The following is a 21,888-nucleotide window of genomic DNA, read 5'->3' as shown; positions in this document are numbered from 1 at the left end:
TATGCACTAAAGGTGTTTTTGAAGCAGCTGCTTTTATTATACCTAGTATACAGCTCATAACTGTGTCTTTATATCACACTCCTGAAAGTAATGTAGAACAATTTATACAACGTTTAGAAAAACTTGTGATCAGTATACAAAAATATACTAAATACAAAATTTTAATCTTTGGGGATCTAAACATAGACATTAGGAAAATGACAGCCAGAAATGTTAATTTAGTAAACATGTAAAGATCCTATAATCTCTTTTGTGCTAATGAAAGTCCTACAAGGCGCTTCTCCTGTCTTGACAATCTAATAATAAATGTATACAAATGTGATTTTGAGCTAGGCTTACTTAATGTCGATTACCTGTCAGATCATAGAGGTATATGGGTGAAACTAATTACTAAAAAACCAAAAAAAGACGAGGAACAAACTCAGTGTGTCAGACTATCTACAGATACAAATATTAGCAAGTATAGAGAAGAACTTAAGTCTACAGGTTGGAATACTGTTATACATTCCTCCAGAAATGTTGATGACGCCTTCAGCACATTCCTCAAAATCATTTCTGAAATCTTCCACACATGCTGTCCACTGGTTAAAAAACAAAAAAACAAAAAAGTTAGGAAACCTAGCCACTCAACTTTACAGAAGTGGTTTTCACCCCAATTACAAAAACTGAGACTATTGGTAATTACTTGTCACGATAAGGTCAAAATGGGAGCAGTAGATAAAGAAACTTACAAAAACCTGAAAAGAAAATATAGATCTGAAATTAAAATAGCCAAGTGTAAGGCAAATGGTGATTTCATTAAAAAATCACACAATAAATGTAAGGCTGCATGGAAAGTAATAAAAGCACAGCTAGGTATGGATATAAACTACAAAGACAACACACATGCTGCTAACGTCACTGCTGATGATTTCAATCACTTTTTTGTCAACTCTGCCAATCTTAGCCTTCCAACTCATAGCAACCAGAATTCCAATTCAACACATACACCTATTTCTCACCCCATATCTGGCAGAAATTTTCAACAAAACATTACAAACATAGTGTCAGCTTGTAAATGGAGAGAAGTACAAGTAACTGATATAATTAAAGCAACCTCTAAATTAGGATACTCTAGATCTGAAGATGTGTATGGCCTGTCAAACTATGTAATTAAAAAAGTTGTAGATCTCATAACATACCCTCTTTGCATACTGATAAACTGGATGCTCTCGAGTGGACACTTTCCAGAATGTCTCAAAAAAACAGTTGTCATACCATTATACAAAAAGGGTGACAAGTCCTGTATCAATAATTATAGACCAATTTCACTTGTGCCTATTCTCTCAAAAATAATAGAACATTGCATAATGCAGCAAATATGCATACACCTATCAGACAATAATATATTAAATGATTCTCAGTATGGATTCAGGTCAAACTTATCAACAGTCAAAGCAGTTGAAAACCTTATCTCTTTTGTACTAAGTGCATTTGAGTCAGAATTATCTGCTGAAGCCATTCTAATTGACTTGAGTAAGGCTTTCGACTCAGTTAACCACAAATTATTATTAGATAAACTGTGTTGCTATGGAATCAAACACTTGGAGCTCTCACTAATTGAATCATACCTCAGCAATAGAAAACAAATAGTAAAGCATAATGACCAACAGTCACAGACTTTAAGTATAAAACGAGGTGTTCCTCAGGGCTCAGTGCTTGGCCCTCTACTATTTATATTGTTTGTAAATGACTTTTCGAACAACTTACCCTGTAAATCTATCCTCTATGCCGATGACACAACATTAGCTAATTCTGGAAAGGATATAAACATATTGAAGGGGGAAAGTGAAGAGTGTCTCAAAATATCTAATATCTGGTTTAAAGCTAATGACTTATCTATGAACCATGAAAAGACTGTCAAGATAATCTTCAGTTTATCAAACAGTAACATGGAGTTATCATCTGTTAAACTACTAGGAATACACATTGACTCAAAATTAACTTGGGACACACATACAGATTATGTATGTCGAAAGCTATCACGAGTTATCTACCTACTAGCCAAACTACACACATGTGTTACACAAGATTTATTGCTTCAGTCATACTATGCCTTCTTTCATTGCCATCTACAATATGGCATTCTTTTATGGGGTAACTCTCCAGGAGCCAAAAAAATTTTCACTTGGCAGAAGAAAGCAATTACACGTTTGTACGGAATCACTGACAACAAGACCTCATGTAGACCTTATTTTAGAGACTTAAAAATTCTCACAGTCCCATCTCTTTACATATATTGTTGCCTATTAAACATAAAAGAAAACTTAAACCACTACACTATAAGGAAATCAGTTCATCAACACAATACTCGACAAACAAATACGATTGATATACCCACAACCAGGCTTAAGAAAACCCAATCTAGCTATGAATACATAGGCATAAAATTATTCAACACTTTACCCGTACAGGCTCAATTGGTTTCAATGGATATTTTCAAAACTAAAACCAAAGTGTGGATGAAGAAAAATACTTTCTACAGTGTAGAAGAATTTCAGAATAGCTGTAAAGATGATCTAACTTATTGATAAACTAAGGCTTACTGTTATGTATAGTTATGGATGTAGAGGCAGCTAGCTATAAGCTAATAGGGTACAACACTATCTTTTTTTTTCCATGTAATATTTTTGCTATATGAAACATAATGTACAAATAGCTATAATACTTCTGACAACATTGATTGCATGTTAATGCTGATAAATTATGGCTTACTGTTATGTATGGATCTAGGTGTAGAGGCTGTTGTAAGCTAATAGTTTACAACATTGCTATATTTTTACTATGTAATATTTTGGTATGTAAAACATAATGTACAAATAGCTGTAACTCTTCTGACGACATCGATTGCATGTAGGTGCTGAAAGATGGATAAAATAAATAAATAAATAAATTTATTGTGTCAGAAACTAATAAGATGTAAGCTAACTGTTAGGGCTGTGAAGAGACAATTACATTGAGATACATGCTTTCTGTGAACAGGGTGAACTGTAACTTTGTGGTAAGACAATTAACTTCTTATTGTGGATTAACATTTTGTTCAATAATAATTGGAACACCATTATGTTGGGACTGTAATGTAATGTGTTTGACAAGTGAATAGTTTTGAGGCACATTGTGGAATGAGACATATGAAGTGCTCCTCTCTGATGATCAAACAGCGCTGAGAAAATATTTACAAGTGTTATGACATTGACATACACCTGTGTTTGCTGGGTGAAGCTGGTCTAGTCTAAATTGCCAACTGCTGCTGCTACAGTCATTAAAGAGACTGTAAATATTGCATTTCCTTGCTGCATTGTAAATATTGCATTTCCTTTCTCCATCTGCAAACAAACACTCATTGTTCAAAGGAGAGTTACTGTAGCAATCTTTACATGGCTTACACTTAAGGTTTACAGGCTGGGATTGCGGGATGAAGATGTGCCGAAAAAAAATGTAAATGTTGTGTGACTAGGGCCTCCCATCAGGTAGACCGTTCGCCGGGTGCAAGTCTTTAGATTTGATGCCACTTCGGTGACATGCGTGTCGATGGGGATGAAATGATGATCATCAGGGCAACACAACACCCAGTCCCTGAGTGGAGAAAATCTCCGACCTAGCCAGGAATCGAACCCAGGCCCTTAGGATTGACATTCTGTCACGCTGACCCCCCAGCTACCGGGGGCAGACAAGATGTGCCAATGACATCAGTTAAGTGACTATTCATTGAACTTGGCTAATGTTAGGAAATTGTCCTTTTGAGGACTCCATGTCAGAAATATTTTTGTAGTAACAGTATCATCTGTGCTGAAGGTACTCTTACTATTTCTTGTTATTGTTACCTTGATAACATACCTTAATTCCCAGGTATTTGAAATAATGTTTTCCCTGCATCAAATGTCAAAGTAAAATTGACGTCATTTGTCAAATAACTTTCCATAACCAATATGACATTTGTTGAAAAGTACTTTATCACTCTTATAAAATTTACGAATACTGCCTAACTATTGGCAGGAATACAACATATTTCACTCTTTGTTTCTCTTCTCCTTTGGGTACATATAAATGTGTATTTGCAGTATACGTGAGTTTTACTCTCACATTTTCTTCACATGAAAAATTATACATCAAATTACATGTTGTTTATTGCAATGTACTGCTAAAATGTGCACCTCATATGGTATCCATCAGTTGCCTAAAGCCAATCAGAAAACAGTAGCTGTGCTTTAATTGAATCTGACAGAGAAGTGTTGCATGGAATTTGTTTATATATCAGATTTTGTAATGATACAGTATTCTAAAGGCGTTGTGAGGCCTTGCTTACTTGTTTGGTGAATACCAGTAACTAGCTCAGTCCACATGGGTGTAATATTTAATTCATTCTAGGAGTAGTTAAACTTCAAGGTTTTACAAAATTATTAAGAATTTTGTGGCCACTTGTTGACAAATTGCCTGTTGGCTTCTCTCTGGGGTTCTATGTCCGATGTTCACGTGATAATTTTTCTGACATTTTGCGAGCACAAGTGAGTGGCATTGTCGAAGCTTCACCCTCCATTGCCAATGGTGGACCAATCTACCACCAGCATTAAAGAGTGAAGCTCTGACAATGCCAGCCATTTGTGGTGGTAAAATGCCAGAAAAATCATCAAACAAACATTGGTCAAAGAACCCATCAAAGAAGCCAACAAGCAATTTGTTCATGGCTTTAGTTACTTCAAAATTTTCATACATGACATCTCATGTACATTTCATTGGAGACATATCATGTTTCCTCCACTTGTATTACATGAGCAATGTCATTCCTGGTAAGAGTAATACTTGGAGGGGGAGGGGGGGGGGTGTTCGTGCTTCATCTCACTCACTGTGTCCTCATTTTTACTTCTCGTGCAACAGTGTTGTGGCGACTAGTCAATAGGACAATGCTCATCCACACACGGCACGTGCGTCTGTGTACTTTCTGCATGATGTTGAAATACTCCTGTGGCCAGCAAGATCACCAGGTCTCTCCCCAACACAATGTGTGAGACCCGTTCAGAAGTCATCCAGGATATCGAGGATGTTTTTGGCCAGCTTGCCTCAGGAGACTATACAATGGCTTTGTGACAACCTTCCCTGCAGAATCAGTGCATGCATCCAAGCAAGAGAGGGCGCAACATCATATTGAAAAGTGAGCCCTCATACTGCCAAATTCCTGCTAAATTTGGTTTAATTTCATAATCACCGAAATAACATAACATAAGCTCTCAACCCATGAACTTTCATTTATTTTGCTCCTCCCCTCCTGGGTGCTTCACATGTTTTAGAAGTGACAGTTCAAGGAAAGAATACGAGGTATGTCCTCAAAGTAAGTTCCGTTTGGTTATATGAAAATATGTGTAAAGACACAAAAAAAATATTTATTGTACAAAAATCTACAACTGTTAAACTACTTTTCTACATAGCTTCTGAAATTTTGTAGGCACTTGTCACAGCGTGGCACAAGTTTTTGTATGTCTTCTTCATAGAAGGCTGTGTATTCAACCATGTGGTAACATGTTCTTTCAGCTCATCATCATCATTGAAGTGTTAACCACCAAGGACAGATTTGAGGTGTAAGAAGAGATGAAAGTTGCTAGGAGCGGTTGTGCTTAATCTTCTCTTCAATTGTGTGAACCAGTTCATCAGTAACCACAGACGGGCGTCCATTACGTTCTTCATCATGCACTTGATCATATCCTTCATTAAACAGTCTGACCCATCTTCTAACCACTGAATCACTCATTGCATTTTGATCGTAAGCCTCACAGATTTGCCAATGAATTTCCTTTTGGTTTAACTTTCTTTGCATTTAGAAAACGAATCACAGATCTGATTTCACACGCGGTGGCATATTCAATTATGGCTGACATTATAAAGAAGCACTACAAAGCACACGATGGCAGCAGCGATCTGAAAATGGTGTACATGTCTTCTCCTTGAGTCAGAGTAATTGCTGCACATGCTCGGAACTGCGATTGTAGTGCTGCAGCCGATAGATATAGAAATGGAACTTACTTTGTGCATGACCCTCATATCTGGAGATTACCTCAGCTAAAGTACCTGTGGCCAGCCAATAAACTGCAGCAAATGCAAAGAGCTGAGGACACTTGATGATGACAGAGGTGATTAAAAGAATGTCTACCACAAATAACCTACTTGTCCCTGATGAACAGATAGAGGTACTAAATGTAGTGTTTTAATTGCATCTCATCTAAAATCTCAGCAATGAAAAGAAAGCCTGAACGTCATATCTCAATGAGGAAATTGAAACTTTCAACATAGGGTAGGAGCATGTAAAGGAACTCTGGCTCAAGTTGAAAACAATAGTTGACCATGCACTGGATAGATATGTACCCAATATAAAAGTTCATTATGGTACGGAACCTCCTCGTATATACCGTACTTACTCGAATCTAAGCCGCACTTTTTTTCCGGTTTTTGTAATCCAAAAAACTACCTGTGACTTAGAATCGAGTGCAAAGTAAGCGGAAGTTCTAAAAAATGTTGGTAGGTGCCACCACAACTAACTTCTGCCGTCAAATATATGTAGTGTTACACAGGCATGCTTTGCAGGCACAAAGATAAATACTGCCGCAAAATAAAAACTGGCGTCAGTAAATAAATTAAAAAGGTGGAAGACAAGCTTTTTTCTCTGCCCCGAGTTTCGACCACTGCATTTTCATACATTATCCAACGAAGTAAATACAAATTTTGCCAACTCTACATTCTGAATTTTTTCCTACCTGTGAGAAGAGATGGTTGCTAATAGGAACTTTTATGAATTGTGAACCACATGGAGTATTCTCTTCCTGTCTGCCTAATAAACTACGAAACTAGAGTGAGACAACAGCACACGCGGAAGAATATGCATATCATGTCATGTTTATATTCAAATTATTCTTATGCCTAATAGTGATACAGTCAGAAATGAAGCACGGCAATTGACTAGATTTTTAAATCTAAGATGACTCTAATTTCTGTGCAGAATGTAATGTACTAAAGAGGCGTCTGCAAAGATTTTCAAATGGAGAAAAATTTTTGCTAAACTCTCGTTCAGAACATCTTCTATCATACGCAGTCTATTATTTGGTTCTTGGTGATCACTATCAAAGAAAGCAGCACTGTAAGTAACAACAAATAGCAGTATCTTGCCATTGTTTCGCTACTGAGATGATTCCTCTCTCTCTTTTTCTTTTTTTAATTGTAAGCAGCAGTAGCGCGCCCAAAAGCAAGCCATACCGTGAATGGTGACAGGTTGTAAACACTCATTATCAGAATGTGACAAACAATGCATGACACAATACAGTAATGCATTTTCAGCTTAGAGTGACGTAAACACCTATAAAAAAGAGAACGGCACTTATCAGATCAAAGAAAAATAGCAATCAATTACAACTAGACGAAGCAAATGGAAAAGGAAGGGTACCCGTATAAATACAGACGGAACACCTGATGCACAGCAATGGCTACCTGGTAAAGCTTAACTGCTACGCTTACGACTCGGACCAAACTACTGTAGCTGTATCGTCATTCATTCGACCTAAATTGTGTCTCGTATTACAATGGACCAACTTTGTTTTTATTTGGAGGTGAGGGCTAAAACTTATCTCTCCCCTTGAATTTCGAGTCTCAAATTTCAGGTGCGGCTTAGATTCGGGAAAATTTTTTTTTCCTTGATTTCGAGTCTCATTTTTCAGGTGCAGCTTAGATTCGAGTGCGGCTTAGATTCAAGTGTGGCTTAGATTTGAGTAAATATGGTAGTTACTGTAAAGAAACAGATTACTGCACATAGGTGTAAAACAAAGCACAGGGTTATAGACAGAGAGATGCTGAATGAAACGCATATGGCAGTCAAGAGAGCAATGTGTGGAGCCTTCAATGAGTACCATAGCAAAATATTGTCAAATGATCTTTCACAGAACCCAAGAAATTCTGGTCATTTGCAAAGGCTATTAGTGGCACCAAAGTTAGTGTCCAGTCCCTTCTGAATGAGACAGGAACTGTAATTGAGGGTACCAAAGCAAAACCTGAAATGCTTAACTCCATTTTCAAATGTTTCTTCATGAAGGAAAACCCAGGAGAATTGCCCCAATTTAATCCCTGTACCACTGAAAAAATGAATGAAATAAGTTTTAGCATCAGACATGTTGAGAAACAGCTGAAATCATTAAAATTAAACAAACCTCCAGGGCCCTATGGAATCGCTGTCAGGTTCTATACTGAATTTGCAGACAGGTTAGCCCCTCTTATAACTATAATCACCATAGATTCCTTGAACAAAAAACTGTCATATTTCTCAGAAAAAAGTGCAGCTCACACCAGCCTACAAGAAGGGTAGTACAAGAGAGCCACAAAACTACCATCCTATATCCTTGACATCTATTTGTTGTAGAATCTTGTAACATATTCTGAGCTCAAACATAATGAGGTATCTTGAACAGAATGATCTTCTGAAGACATCGATCATATGAACTCCCACTCACAGTTTTCTCACATGACATACTAAAAGCTTTGGATCAAGGCAGCCAGATAGATCCAGTTATTTCTTGATTTCTGAAAAGCATTTGACTTGGTACTGTACCTATGCTTATTGTCAAAAGTACAATCATATGGGGTATCATGTGAAATTTGTGACTGGCTTGAGGACTTTTTGGTAGGGGGGACACAGCATGTTATCTTGGATGGAGAGTCATCAACAGATGTAGAAGTAACTTCGGGTATACCCAGAGAAGTGTGTTGCGACCCTCGCTGTTCATATCATATATTAATGACCATGCAGACAATATTAATAGTAAAATCACGCTTTATGCAGATGATGCAATTACCTATAATGAAGTACTGTCTGAAAGAAGCTGCACAAATATTCAGTTAGATCTTGATAAGATTTCAATGTGGTGCAGAGATTGGCAACTTGCTCCAGTAGACCTTGGTTTATTGGTAGGATACTGGGGAAGTCTATGAAGGAGATAGCTTACAAATCACTCGTGCAACCAGTTCTAGAATACTGCTGAAGTGTGTGGGACCTGAACCAGACAGGACTAACACGGGATATTGAACGTATACAGACAAGGGCAGCACGAATGGTCACATGTTTGTTTAATCTGTGGGAGAGTGTCACAGAGAAACTGAAGGAACTGGACTAGCAGACTCTTGAAGATAAATATCCTGAGAAAGTTTCAAGAAGCATATTTAAATGATTACTCTAGGAATATACCACAATCCCCTATATACTGCTCACATAGGGATCGTGAGGATAAGATTAGAGTAATTAATGTACGCATAGAGGCATTCAAACAAATCATTCTTCCCACTATCCATAAGTGAATGGGACAGGAAGAAACTCTAATAACTGGTACAATGGTGCATACCCTCAGCCAAGCACCTCAAAGTGGTTTGCAGAGTACAGATGTAGATGTAGATGTAGAAGTTTTAAAAACAAAAATTTTCTAAATCTCCTAAAATTATTCGAGTACAACTTCAGTTCGCTGAAACTACTTAGGCGCGACAGGTATGGGCATTGGACAAAAATTGTTCTGTGTCATTATCAGGAACAGTGCAGTGTCCGGGCCCCGGCTCATAGTGTGGCACACGAGCCAAGTGCTCACTCGCTGGCGGCTGTCGTTTGCTTCCCTCCCCCCCACTTACCCTAGGTACCTGACCTGGTGCGCCACCAGGGCCATCTCGAAGATGCGAGGCTGCTTCAGCTCGTTGGGCTTGACACAGCGGACGTAGTGCGGTGTTTTGCTCGTCACGGACCGCACCAAGGCACTCAGTGAGATTTTGAATTGTGCTCCCGTACTTGCCGGCCTCTTCAGTGTCGACCTCTTTGGATTTCCTACAAAACGACTCTTAATCGTCATCGTATCTTGACACAAATGAATTACAGAGTATTATATTACTTAAATAAATTAACTGAAGCTAAAAGTTACGGCGCAAAAACTTAAAAGGGTGAATCAAATTGCAGATATCTCAATAAGAATTTATCATTTAATATTTGAATGAAACATGTTTGTTACATGACAGTTGAAATACTTTCATTTTAAACTTACCAGTTTACAATGTAAAATCAAACAGTGGAAGATCCATGATGGACTGTAACAATTTTATGGGAAGGATAGTTGCTCCTCACCAAATAGCAGAGATGCTGACGCACAGATAGGCACAACACACACACACACACACACACACACACACACACACACACACACACACAAATGCAACTCACACACACAAAACCACAGTCTCTGGTTGCTGAGACCAGCCCAGCAGCCAGAGACTGTGATCATGTGTGTGCGAGTTGTGTTTGTGAAAGTGTATGAGAGTGTGTACGTTATCTATTTCTGATGAAGGCCTTGTTGGCCGAAAGCTGTCTTTCTGACAGTCTTTAGTTGTTCTTATCTGCAATTCAGCATCTCCGCTATTTGGTTAGTAGCAACTATCTTTTTCATAATACTGTCACAGTTTACAATGTAGTTATGCCTAAATATTGTTGACAAGTCTCACTGCTTTTAGTACATTTTTAAGGAGGTTTTTGAACATGTCTCGACTGTATTGTGCAATGAAGCAGTCAATTTGGTACTTTAGTTCAGGAATCATTCTCAGTTTATTTGCGTGCACACATGGCAACATGTAATCCCTATAGGATAGTCACATGATGTCATGCCATAAGATTTCAACCCATTTGGAACTCCTCAGCATGAGGAAACTTCATTTGCACAGTGCACATTATTTGAGCGCAATTCAACAGGTGGTGCCATCTCGCTGGAACACTTATTTTTAATACCCCTCAGATGTTGGCTCAAGAAATTCACTTATACTGTGCACATAATGTACACCATTACCGCCATGGAATTATCAGCAACATTCTCAAAACATAAGATCCAACCACTCCGTCTGCCTAAAAGGCACATCATACAGTGCTTGTTGTTCACACATCAGCTTTTGAAATGTTATGTGAGGCTTCTTGTTGCCTCAAATCTGATAGTTGTGCTTGTTGACATAACCATCCAGTTAGAAAAGCACTTCACTTCTAAACATTATCATCAACACTTTTCTTTTCCACAACCCAACTGGTGATTTCATGAAGTAGCAAATGGTTGTTTGGGAGTAATTTTTCAATCAGATGAGTCTTGTAAGGGAATAGATGAAGATCCTTTGCCAGAATTCTCTGGTTTGCAGCCCTCTTAATGTTCTTTCCCCGTTTTTGACAGCGAATTTTGGTTGGGGACTTTATGCTACACTCTCATTTACACAATATTTTCATCAGACTGGCTTAACATGAGCTACTGAACAATTACCCTCTATCTTTCCAATTACTCATCAAACTGTCAATAAATCAGATATATATCACTCATGGAAAATTGTACACAATTTGCAAAGTATCTTTAAAGAACTTTCTCCATGTATGTTTTGATGACTGCAGCAGACTGTTCTATGGAAAATAGATTTTTAATCACTAACTGCAGTGTCTTTAGATGGCAAGTGAGCAGTAGCAAGTGCTGCCAATCTATCAGAACGAAAACTGGCTGGAATTTCAATTGCGCAATCTTATTGGGAGAATCTTTGTGAATGAGCCTCTTTGAATCAGAGGGCCACAGGTGCATGATGATTTCAAGCTTCCACAGTCACATGTGGAGGGACATTTGAAAGGGAATCACTAAAGGAGGAATATGTCCTGTTGGCAATGAAATCATAAGAGATGGAGGGTGTGGAAGAACAGGCACAGGTATCTGCTTTACCCTTTCAAATGAACTATCCTGGCTCTTGCGTTCAGCTAAATCTGAATAACCAAATGCAGATCTGAACTGCCTTTGTCCTGGATATGAGTTTTATGTCTTACTGCCTTTGTCCTGTATATGAGTTTCACGTGTTACCAAAGTGGATAAATAATTTCCGTGTTATTTCTCAGGAATTTCATATCAGTTATTGAGATCGAGATGTAACTGATGTGTGCCAGATTAATGAAGTATCTGATACCAATCACTACCAAAGTATCTGATACCCGCACATACATAATTCTGACTTTACAATTAAATATGAACATAACTCGCTAAGTTAATCATGACTAAACCACTGGACCGATTTTGATCACATTAAGGTATGGAGATAGCTTTAACTCTGAGGAAGAGCAATGATTTTTATTGAAAGTTAAAAAACAAAATCGATTGCAAGATAACGAAGTAAAGAATGAAACATCTTTTTTTTTTTTTTTTTTTTTTTTTTACATACGTGAACATTAAGTGCATTACCAAATTGCAAAATTTGTTGCATAATGTATACGTTGTATAACTTTAAAAAATGCCCACAAACATCCACACGCACTGCCCGGGAGCAGCACTATGAGTGCCATGTTGTCATGCGACTGGGCTGTTGCGGGAGAGTATACATCATATGCAATGCTTACCAGCACAAGCAGACCTGTGATTTATGCAGAAGCCTGGAGGAAGCCTTTATCCAGTAGTGGGAATCAAACATGATGATGATGATGATGATGATTGATTGTTATGGTCTTCAGTCTGGAGCACGTTATTTTAAATTGAGGGCAACCACAGGCAAATGTCCATGTTTTGAATGATTCGCACTGACTGTAATATACTTTTAATAAAAGTAATGACCAGTTTTGCCTCAATCCTCAGATGACAAGAAATTCTTTTCAACAAGCTGTAGTGGAAAGTGCCACTCCCCATAATTCATGTCTAGTTATAAACACATAGGGTGCTAAAAGTGGCAGTCCATAGTGAAAATGCAGGAGATAGCAGAACTGGTATAGACAACTGAATTTGGTGTGCTATGTGTTTATAACTTGACGTGAATAATGGGGATGGGCTCTAAGGCAGTTACCTTTCCGCTGCGACTTCTTAGAAAGAATCTCTATCATCTGAAGATGTGTCTGCAGTTGATGCAAGATTCTTCATCTCCAAATACATACTGCATCCTACATCCACTTTAACATGCTTACAGCATTCACCCCTTGGTCACTCTCTACAGTTTTTACACCCTGCACTTCCCTCCATTACCAAATTAATGATTCAAGTTGTACCATGAATTTCTCCCCCCTCCCTATTTGGTCCAATACTTCCTTACTAGTTACAGAAGCTACCCATGTAACTTTAAACACTCTTCTGTAGCATCACATTTCAAAAGCTTCTATTCTCTTCTGGTATGCTTAGTGTCCAAATTTCATTTCCATGCCAGGCTACACTCCATACGAATGTCTTCCAAAATGACTTCCCAACACTCAAATTTGTATTAGATGTTAACAAATTCCTCTTTTTCAGGAATACTATTTGTGCCACAGCCAGTCTGCATTTTATATGCTCTCTCCTGCTCTATGGAAAATAGATTTTTAATCACTAACTGCAGTGTCTTTAGATGGCAAGTGAGCAGTAGCAAGTGCTGCCAATCTATCAGAACGAAAACTGGCTCTCTCCTGCTCAAATAGCAAATCTCATCTCCTGCTTCTAGTGTCTTATTCCCTTATCTGATCCCTTCAACATCACTCACTTTAATTCCCATTTCCCCTGCTTTGCTTTTCTTGATGTTCACTTATAACCTCTTTTCCAGACACCATCCATTCCATTCAACTTTTCTCCCATCCCTTGTTGTCTCAGATAGAATTACAATGCGATCAGTAAACCTCAAAGTTTTATATCTCCTCCCTGAACTTTAACTCCCCCTAGAAATTGTTTCTTAGGTTCCTTTACTAATTGCTCAACATACAGATTGAATAACATTAAAGACAGTATGCAACCCTGTCTCACTACCTTATAAACTACTGCTTCACTGTCACGTCATTCAGTTCTCATAACTGCATTCTGGTTCCTGTGAAAGTTGTAAATAATCTTAACTATCTTCCTGTATTTTGTCCCTACTACCTTCGCAAATTCGAAGAGTACATTCCAGTCAACACTGTCAAAAGCTTCCTCTAAATCTATAAGAGCTATAATCATAGCCTGGCCTCTATCCTCATACAAATACTGTGTTGAATTTCATTTACCTTTTCTCCTGATTAATGTTACTCCTTTGGAAACTTTCAAACAAAAATATTTAGCAGTAATAAATACTTCTTACCTTCAGGAAACAAGGTCTTCAACAGCGGATGTTCACAGCGGTACATGGACTGCGACAAGTCCCGTGGAAGAATATCATTATTCTTTTCCACAAAACCTGTTACATTGTACGTTACGGTGCCAGCAAAGTGCTTCAGCCTGAAAAAATTGCATATAATTGGTGTTGGTGTAAATTTAATGGTTTTTCATGTATATGATCTACACTCCTGGAAATTGAAATAAGAACACCGTGAATTCATTGTCCCAGGAAGGGGAAACTTTATTGACACATTCCTGGGGTCAGATACATCACATGATCACACTGACAGAACCACAGGCACATAGACACAGGCAACAGAGCATGCACAATGTCGGCACTAGTACAGTGTATATCCACCTTTCGCAGCAATGCAGGCTGCTATTCTCCCATGGAGATGATCGTAGAGATGCTGGATGTAGTCCTGTGGAACGGCTTGCCATGCCATTTCCACCTGGCGCCTCAGTTGGACCAGCGTTCGTGCTGGACGTGCAGACCGCGTGAGACGACGCTTCATCCAGTCCCAAACATGCTCAATGGGGGACAGATCCGGAGATCTTGCTGGCCAGGGTAGTTGACTTACACCTTCTAGAGCACGTTGGGTGGCACAGGATACATGCGGACGTGCACTGTCCTGTTGGAACAGCACGTTCCCTTGCCGGTCTAGGAATGGTAGAACGATGGGTTCGATGACGGTTTGGATGTACCGTGCACTATTCAGTGTCCCCTCGACGATCACCAGTGGTGTACGGCCAGTGTAGGAGATCGCTCCCCACACCATGATGCCGGGTGTTGGCCCTGTGTGCCTCGGTCGTATGCAGTCCTGATTGTGGCGCTCACCCGCACGGCGCCAAACACGCATACGACCATCATTGGCACCAAGGCAGAAGCGACTCTCATTGCTGAAGACGACACGTCTCCATTCGTCCCTCCATTCACGCCTGTCGCGACACCACTGGAGGCGGGCTGCACGATGTTGGGGCGTGAGCGGAAGACGGCCTAACGGTGTGCGGGACCGTAGCCCAGCTTCATGGAGACGGTTGCGAATGGTCCTCGCCGATACCCCAGGTGCAACAGTGTCCCTAATTTGCTGGGAAGTGGCGGTGCGGTCCCCTACGGCACTGCGTAGGATCCTACGGTCTTGGCGTGCATCCGTGCGTCGCTGCGGTCCGGTCCCAGGTCGACGGGCACGTGCACCTTCCGCCGACCACTGGCGACAACATCGATGTACTGTGGAGACCTCACGCCCCACGTGTCGAGCAATTCGGCGGTACGTCCACCCGGCCTCCCGCATGCCCACTATACGCCCTCGCTCAAAGTCCGTCAACTGCACATACAGTTCACGTCCACGCTGTCGCGGCATGCTACCAGTGTTAAAGACTGCGATGGAGCTCCGTATGCCACGGCAAACTGGCTGACACTGACTGCGGCAGTGCACAAATGCTGCGCAGCTAGCGCCATTCGACGGTCAACACCGCGGTTCCTGGTGTGTCCACTGTGCCGTGCGTGTGATCATTGCTTGTAAAGCCCTCTCGCAGTGTCCGGAGCAAGTATGGTGGGTCTGACACACCGGTGTCAATGTGTTCTTTTTTCCATTTCCAGGAGTGTAGTAACAAGTAACAAGCTAAATCTAGCTAGATTTCCTGAAAACTATTACATACATGTGAATTCAAGATACAAATCAACACTCAGAGCAGTGGGTGGTAATGAAACCGGATAACTATGACACCCTGTCACATGTCAATACATCATCATGGTATACTGATTTCACTACGAAATCATGTGTCAAGATGTAGGATGTGTGATACTAACATCTTGTAACTCTCCTGAGTTCAACATCTTACTCATCATGCTGACTCAGTTTTTAGTGCTTTCTGAATAGACTGGAGTTGATGTGAGGGGTGCAGCAGCATCTCAAAAGGCCCAGAGTCACCAGTGGGTATCCGTATCCTTAGTGTGTTCAACATTAAAGTATAGAACTACGTTCTGTATTATGAATTACCTGAAGCAAGCTGTGTATAAATCAAGGAACATCTGTTATACATATAAAGCATAGTGTATGTACGTATGAATGTGTGCATGTATGGGATCTCTTCTTAAATCCTTGGATCAATTTCAACCAAATTTAGCACAAAAACACCAGGAATCATGAGTATCAGCACTGTGAGGTTTATGGTATCCAATAGGAGCAGGGAGATACCGTGTTTTTCCAGATCTTGGCCTATGGCCTGCAAATCATCCGGTTTGCAGAGCAGCTTACATGTCAGGGGCAAGAAACGGTTTCCTGGGCACTGACATGTAGGCTGCCCTGCCTGACAGGTGTGTTATGTTGGAGTACAACTGGTCTACTTTATCGACCTGCTTTGCATGGCAGCCTGTCTGTGAAGGAGAAATAAATGATTTTTGAGCCCCTGACATGTAGCCTGCCCTGCAAGGCAGGCATGTTGTGACAGTAGTATTGGTTTGCTTTATTGAACTGTATTTCAGGGGCTACATGTTCCAATGAGCGTGGGTGGGGAAAGGGTGAGATGGATAGGGGAGGGGCAGGAGGAAATGGACAGAAAGAGGGGAGGAGGGGGAGATGCATGAGACCAATGGAAGGTGTAGACAGGTAGTGAGCAGGCAGAAAAGGAAGAGGGGAGGCAAGGATGGAAAGAGAAAGGGGATGGAGGATATGGTCAGAGAGAGGAGGGAGGAAGATATGGTCAAAGTAAAAAGGTGGAGGAGCTGTAGAGACAGAGAGAATGGGGAGGAGGAGATAGATAGATATATAGAGATGGGAGGATGAGACAGACAGACAGAGGGAGGAAGCAGTGGGCACAGAATGGGGGAAGAGGAGGTGTATATGTGTCAAACACATATACAGGTGAAACCATGGGGAAAAGGCTTGTCGTACAATAGGGACCAAATGAATAGGGCAGTGCAGTTGTTAAGATACTGATCCTGAGTTGGAGATGATGGAGTAACTATGTTCAGCCATCATGATTTGTGTTTCAATGGTTTTCCAAATCACTTAGGTAAATCGCAGATGGTCCTTTAATCAATGCCATGGCCGACCACCTGTTCTTTCCTCACGGACCACCTGTACTATCCTCATAAAGCAAGTTACGTATTCTGTGTGTTGTATATTGTGAGCTACTGATTAGTACTGTCTTACCTTGACAATTCCTACGTCTATAATTTTCCATGCGATAGAGTCTGCAGCTGTGATGAATTTTTTGAATGATTTCTTGAAGCCTTCAGCTGCCATTTTCTTTGTTTCCTGTATGACTGTACAATTTCAGCCTTAGGCCATTTTCGAGTAGAATGATGGGTTCGATGACAGTTTGGATGTACCGTGCACTATTCAGTGTCCCCTCGACGATCACCGGTGGTGTACGGCCAGTGTAGGAGATCGCTCCCCACACCATGATGCCGGGTGTTGGCCCTGTGTGCCTCGGTCGTATGCAGTCCTGACTGTGGCGCTCACCTGCACGGCGCCAAACACGCATACGACCATCATTGGCACCAAGGCAGAAGCGACTCTCATCGCTGAAGACGACACATCTCCATTCGTCCCTCCATTCACGCCTGTCGCGACACCACTGGAGGCGGGCTGCACGATGTTGGGGCGTAAGCGGAAGACGGCTTAACGGTGTGCGGGACCGTAGCCCAGCTTCATGGAGACGGTTGCGAATGGTCCTCGCCGATACCCCAGGAGCAACAGTGTCCCTAATTTGCTGGGAAGTGGCGGTGCAGTCCCCTACGGCACTGCGTAGGACCCTACGGTCTTGGCGTGCATCCGTGCGTCGCTGCGGTCCGGTCCCAGGTCGACGGGCACGTGCACCTTCCGCCGACCACTGGCGACAACATCGATGTACTGTGGAGACCTCACGCCCCACGTGTTGAGCAATTCGGCGGTACGTCCACCCGGCCTCCCGCATGCCCACTATACGCCCTCGCTCAAAGTCCGTCAACTGCACATACAGTTCACGTCCACGCTGTCGCGGCATGCTACCAGTGTTAAAGACTGCGATGGAGCTCCGTATGCCACGGCAAACTGGCTGACACTGACGGCGGCGGTGCACAAATGCTGCGCAGCTAGCGCCATTCGACGGCCAACACCGCGGTTCCTGGTGTGTCCGCTGTGCCGTGCGTGTGATCATTGCTTGTACAGCCCTCTCGCAGTGTCCGGAGCAAGTATGGTGGGTCTGACACACCGATGTCAATGTGTTCTTTTTTCCATTTCCAGGAGTGTATATGACATAACATGTTACTAAAAAATCATCCACAAAATACTTGAAAATGGCCTAAGGCCAAAACTGTACAATCATACAGGAAATAAAGAGAATGGCAGCTGAAGGCTTCAAGATCATTCAAAAAATTCCTTTGTCATTTTGAGAAGACAAAATAAAATAAAAATTTTAAAAAATCAGATAAAATTAGGTAACTTGAATGGTTGTTAGAAATGTGAATAATAAATTCCCTTGGGCTCAATAACTGAACCCCTTCTTTTCTACTTTTATGTTAATAAACAGAACTTCAAAGTGGATACATGTAAAATAATCAATTTTAAATAAGGATGCAAACACCTCTAAATAATGTCAATACAGTATGCCACATAATAAATCAGTAGTAGGGTACAACACAATCAGTTGTTACGACTGGAAGTATTTTATCAATAGATTTGCACAATCGTAAGAAAAAGAACTCATGAACTGGTTGTTCCGGTCCATGATGAACCCACAAGAAATGGTTTGGAAACAAAATTTGTACCATATGACTGCAAGTGAGATACACTGGGTGACTTGCTGGTTAGGTGAATACTAAATTAAGAAATCTCTGGATTATAAATTGGAAAAAACCTGGACACAAAAAACCACTGCTTTAAATACTGGCAGCCACTTCTATTTGGTACATTGAGTCACTGATTGGCACATGACAAAAAGGTAAAGTGTCTCCTTTGCTATTGCAGGCGTGGTTCCTCAGAGGCGAATGAAATTTGGGACAAGGGCAGACCCAATGGTGCAATAGCTGAAAAGGATGGCATAAATCAAAACCTCTGGCTCACTGTCTGAAACTATGGATACACTTTAATCACTTGACAGCTCAAGATTCTAGTCCATGCTGGATCATCAGAAAATGCAGATTGTAAATTGCATACCTACCAAGTCTGTCAATAAGGAAAATCCATAAAACAGTGATCCAAAATGCAGTCCAGTTGAAATCCAGTAAAAAGCCAGACCACATAAGTATAGTGTAAGTGAGGTAGAGACTCATCTAGATGGTATAACATTTTTATATTAATATTTAGCTAGAAAATCATTTTTAGGTTTTTGGGCTTTCTACTTTCAAGAAATTGCAAAAAGTTAGGAAATTGAGGGGATGATAGCTGGATAAGTTGAAAGTACCAGAGGTTGTTGAGAGTTTCAAAGGAAGCATTAGGCAATGATTGATTGAAACAGGGGAAAAGAATACAGCAGAAGACAAATAGATAGCTTTGGGAGATGAAGAGTGATGAAACAGTGAAGGCAGCAGATGATCAAATAAATAAAAAGACAGAGCCTAGTAAACATCCTTGTGCAAGGCACGATGAAAAAAAATACAGAAAATAATTTTTTTAGCGGCAACTGCAGATGCTACAACAATTTTATTTCATTTGTCTGATACCCTTATCTGTTGAGACAGGCAGCATCAAGTTGGAACACATTCTGACTAGTCAGTCAGCATCAATAGGTGCTACAGTCAGGCTTAAAAGTGGAAACGAGTTGGTAGAATACAAACAATGTACAGAACATATATTAACCTCAAAAAACATAAGGAAACATAGAAAAAATGGCAAAAATGGTTAATTCAAACAGGTGAATAACTATACAAGAGCATACCAAAGAACTTACAATCTAGTACAGGTCCATGCAAAGCATTTTAACTGATAATTCATAAATGAGATGAGGAGTGCAAAATTTGTTCCCAAACTTTTGAGTGATGAACAGAAGGAAAATCGTGTCTCAATTTGCACAGAGTTGAAGGATTGTCTTCTTAGAGCTCTGTTTGTTACTGGAGGTGAAACTTGGATCTATGGGTAGACCCCTGAGACAAAAATTTAGAATTTCTAATGGAAAACCAAGTGAATCTACTTGGCCAAACAAGGCACATCATCCAAAATCGATATTGAGAGCATAGTGTGATTACAGTTTGTTCCAAAGGGGAAAACTGTAAATGCCAAATTTCACAACGCTGTGCTGCAACATCTGTGACATGTACAAAGAGACCAGAAAAATAGGCCAGTGGTTTCCTTCTTCATCACGACAACATGCCGTGCCACATCTCACTTTTGATTCATGAGCTTTTGGCTGGGGAACGTATTCCTGTTCGTCAACATCTGCTGTACTCATCAAATTTAGTACCATGCAACTTCTAGCTCTTTCTAAAAATTAAAACTATGTTTTGTCACCATCCCCAACACTGAGGGCTATGACAGAGAAGTAGAATGCCCTGCCAAAAGAATGCTTCCAGTCATGGATTAAATGTTGGGATTAGTGCATTGCTAGCCAAGGACAGGACTTTGAAGAATACAAAATCAATTCCATATAGGCTTATTACTTTGTTCCTGATAAAATTATTCACAGGAGATGCTGAATGTAAACACTGGAAAGTCCAGAGTGGAATAACAATAGTATTAGGAAAAGGACAGGCGGCTACCCACTGTGCAGATGAGACGCTGAGTCGCAGACAGTGCAACAAAAAGACTGCTATACGTTTAAGTTTTCAGCCGAAAGGCCTTCTTCAGAAACAGGAAACATCCCCAATTTCGTACAACCACAACTCACACACATATGACCACTATCTCTAGCTGCAGCAGTTGACCCCACAATAGGGGTGTACATTGAATAAGCAGCAAGGGAAACCAAAGAAAAATTTTGAAAATGAATGAAAGTACAATGAGAAGAAATGAAGACTTTGACATTTTCTGATGACACTGTAATTCTGTCAGAGACAACAACGCACTAGGAAAAGCAATTGGATGAAATGGACAGTGTCTTGAAGAACAAATAATATGAACACTGGAAAGAAAATAAAAGTTATGGAATGCAGTTGAATTAAATAAGGTGATGCCGAGGGAATCAGTTTAGGAAATAAAAGAATAAAAGTAGTTGATGATTTTTGCTACTTGGGCAGTAAAATAACTGGTGATGGCTGATGTAAAGAGGTTATAAAATGCAGATTGGTAACAGCAAGAAAAATATTTCTGAAGAAAAGAAATCTGCTAACATCAAATGCAGATTTAAGTGTTAGGATGTGTTTTTTGAAGTTATATGTTTGGAGTGCCGCCTGTTGGAAATGAAATGTGGATGATAAACAGTTCAGACAAGAAGAGAATAAAAGCTTTTCAAATGTGGTGCTACAGAAGACTGATGATGATTAGATTGAGTAATTAATGAAGAGGTACTGAACCCAACTGACGAGAAAAGAAATGTCTGGCACAACCTGACCAAAAGAAAGGATTGGATGACAGACACATTCTAAGACAGCAAGGAATCATCATCAGTTTAGTTTTGGAGGGAAGTGTGGGCAGCTAAGAATTGTTGAGGGAAATCAAGAGATAAATACAATAAGTAAGTTCAAATGGTTGTAGGTTGCAGTAGTTATTCAGTAATGAAGAGGTTTGCACAGGATATGGTAGCATGGAGACCAACGAACTAAACCTTAGTCTGAAGACCCTAATAACAAGAATGTGGGGACGAAGAACCACTGGCTCTATCCCCCAATAATATCACTGCCCTA

At 40.4% G+C, this 21,888-nt stretch overlaps 1 protein-coding gene across 1 annotated transcript in view; it reads right to left on the bottom strand.

The window, feature by feature from the left end:
• LOC124718973 (unconventional myosin-Ia) overlaps positions 1–21,888 on the bottom strand; it is a 784,983-nt gene that overhangs the window by 133,984 nt on the left and 629,111 nt on the right. Inside the window, 2 exon segments of the mRNA XM_047244645.1 lie at positions 9,685–9,874; positions 14,110–14,246. Of these exon segments, the coding sequence (XP_047100601.1) occupies positions 9,685–9,874; positions 14,110–14,246 (327 nt within the window).

Source organism: Schistocerca piceifrons, chromosome 10 (genome assembly GCF_021461385.2).
Source record: "Schistocerca piceifrons isolate TAMUIC-IGC-003096 chromosome 10, iqSchPice1.1, whole genome shotgun sequence".
In the NCBI taxonomy this organism is placed as follows: Eukaryota; Metazoa; Arthropoda; class Insecta; order Orthoptera; family Acrididae; genus Schistocerca; species Schistocerca piceifrons.
Note: the sequence above shows the minus strand (reverse complement) of the source record. Positions and strands in the feature narration are given on the sequence as shown.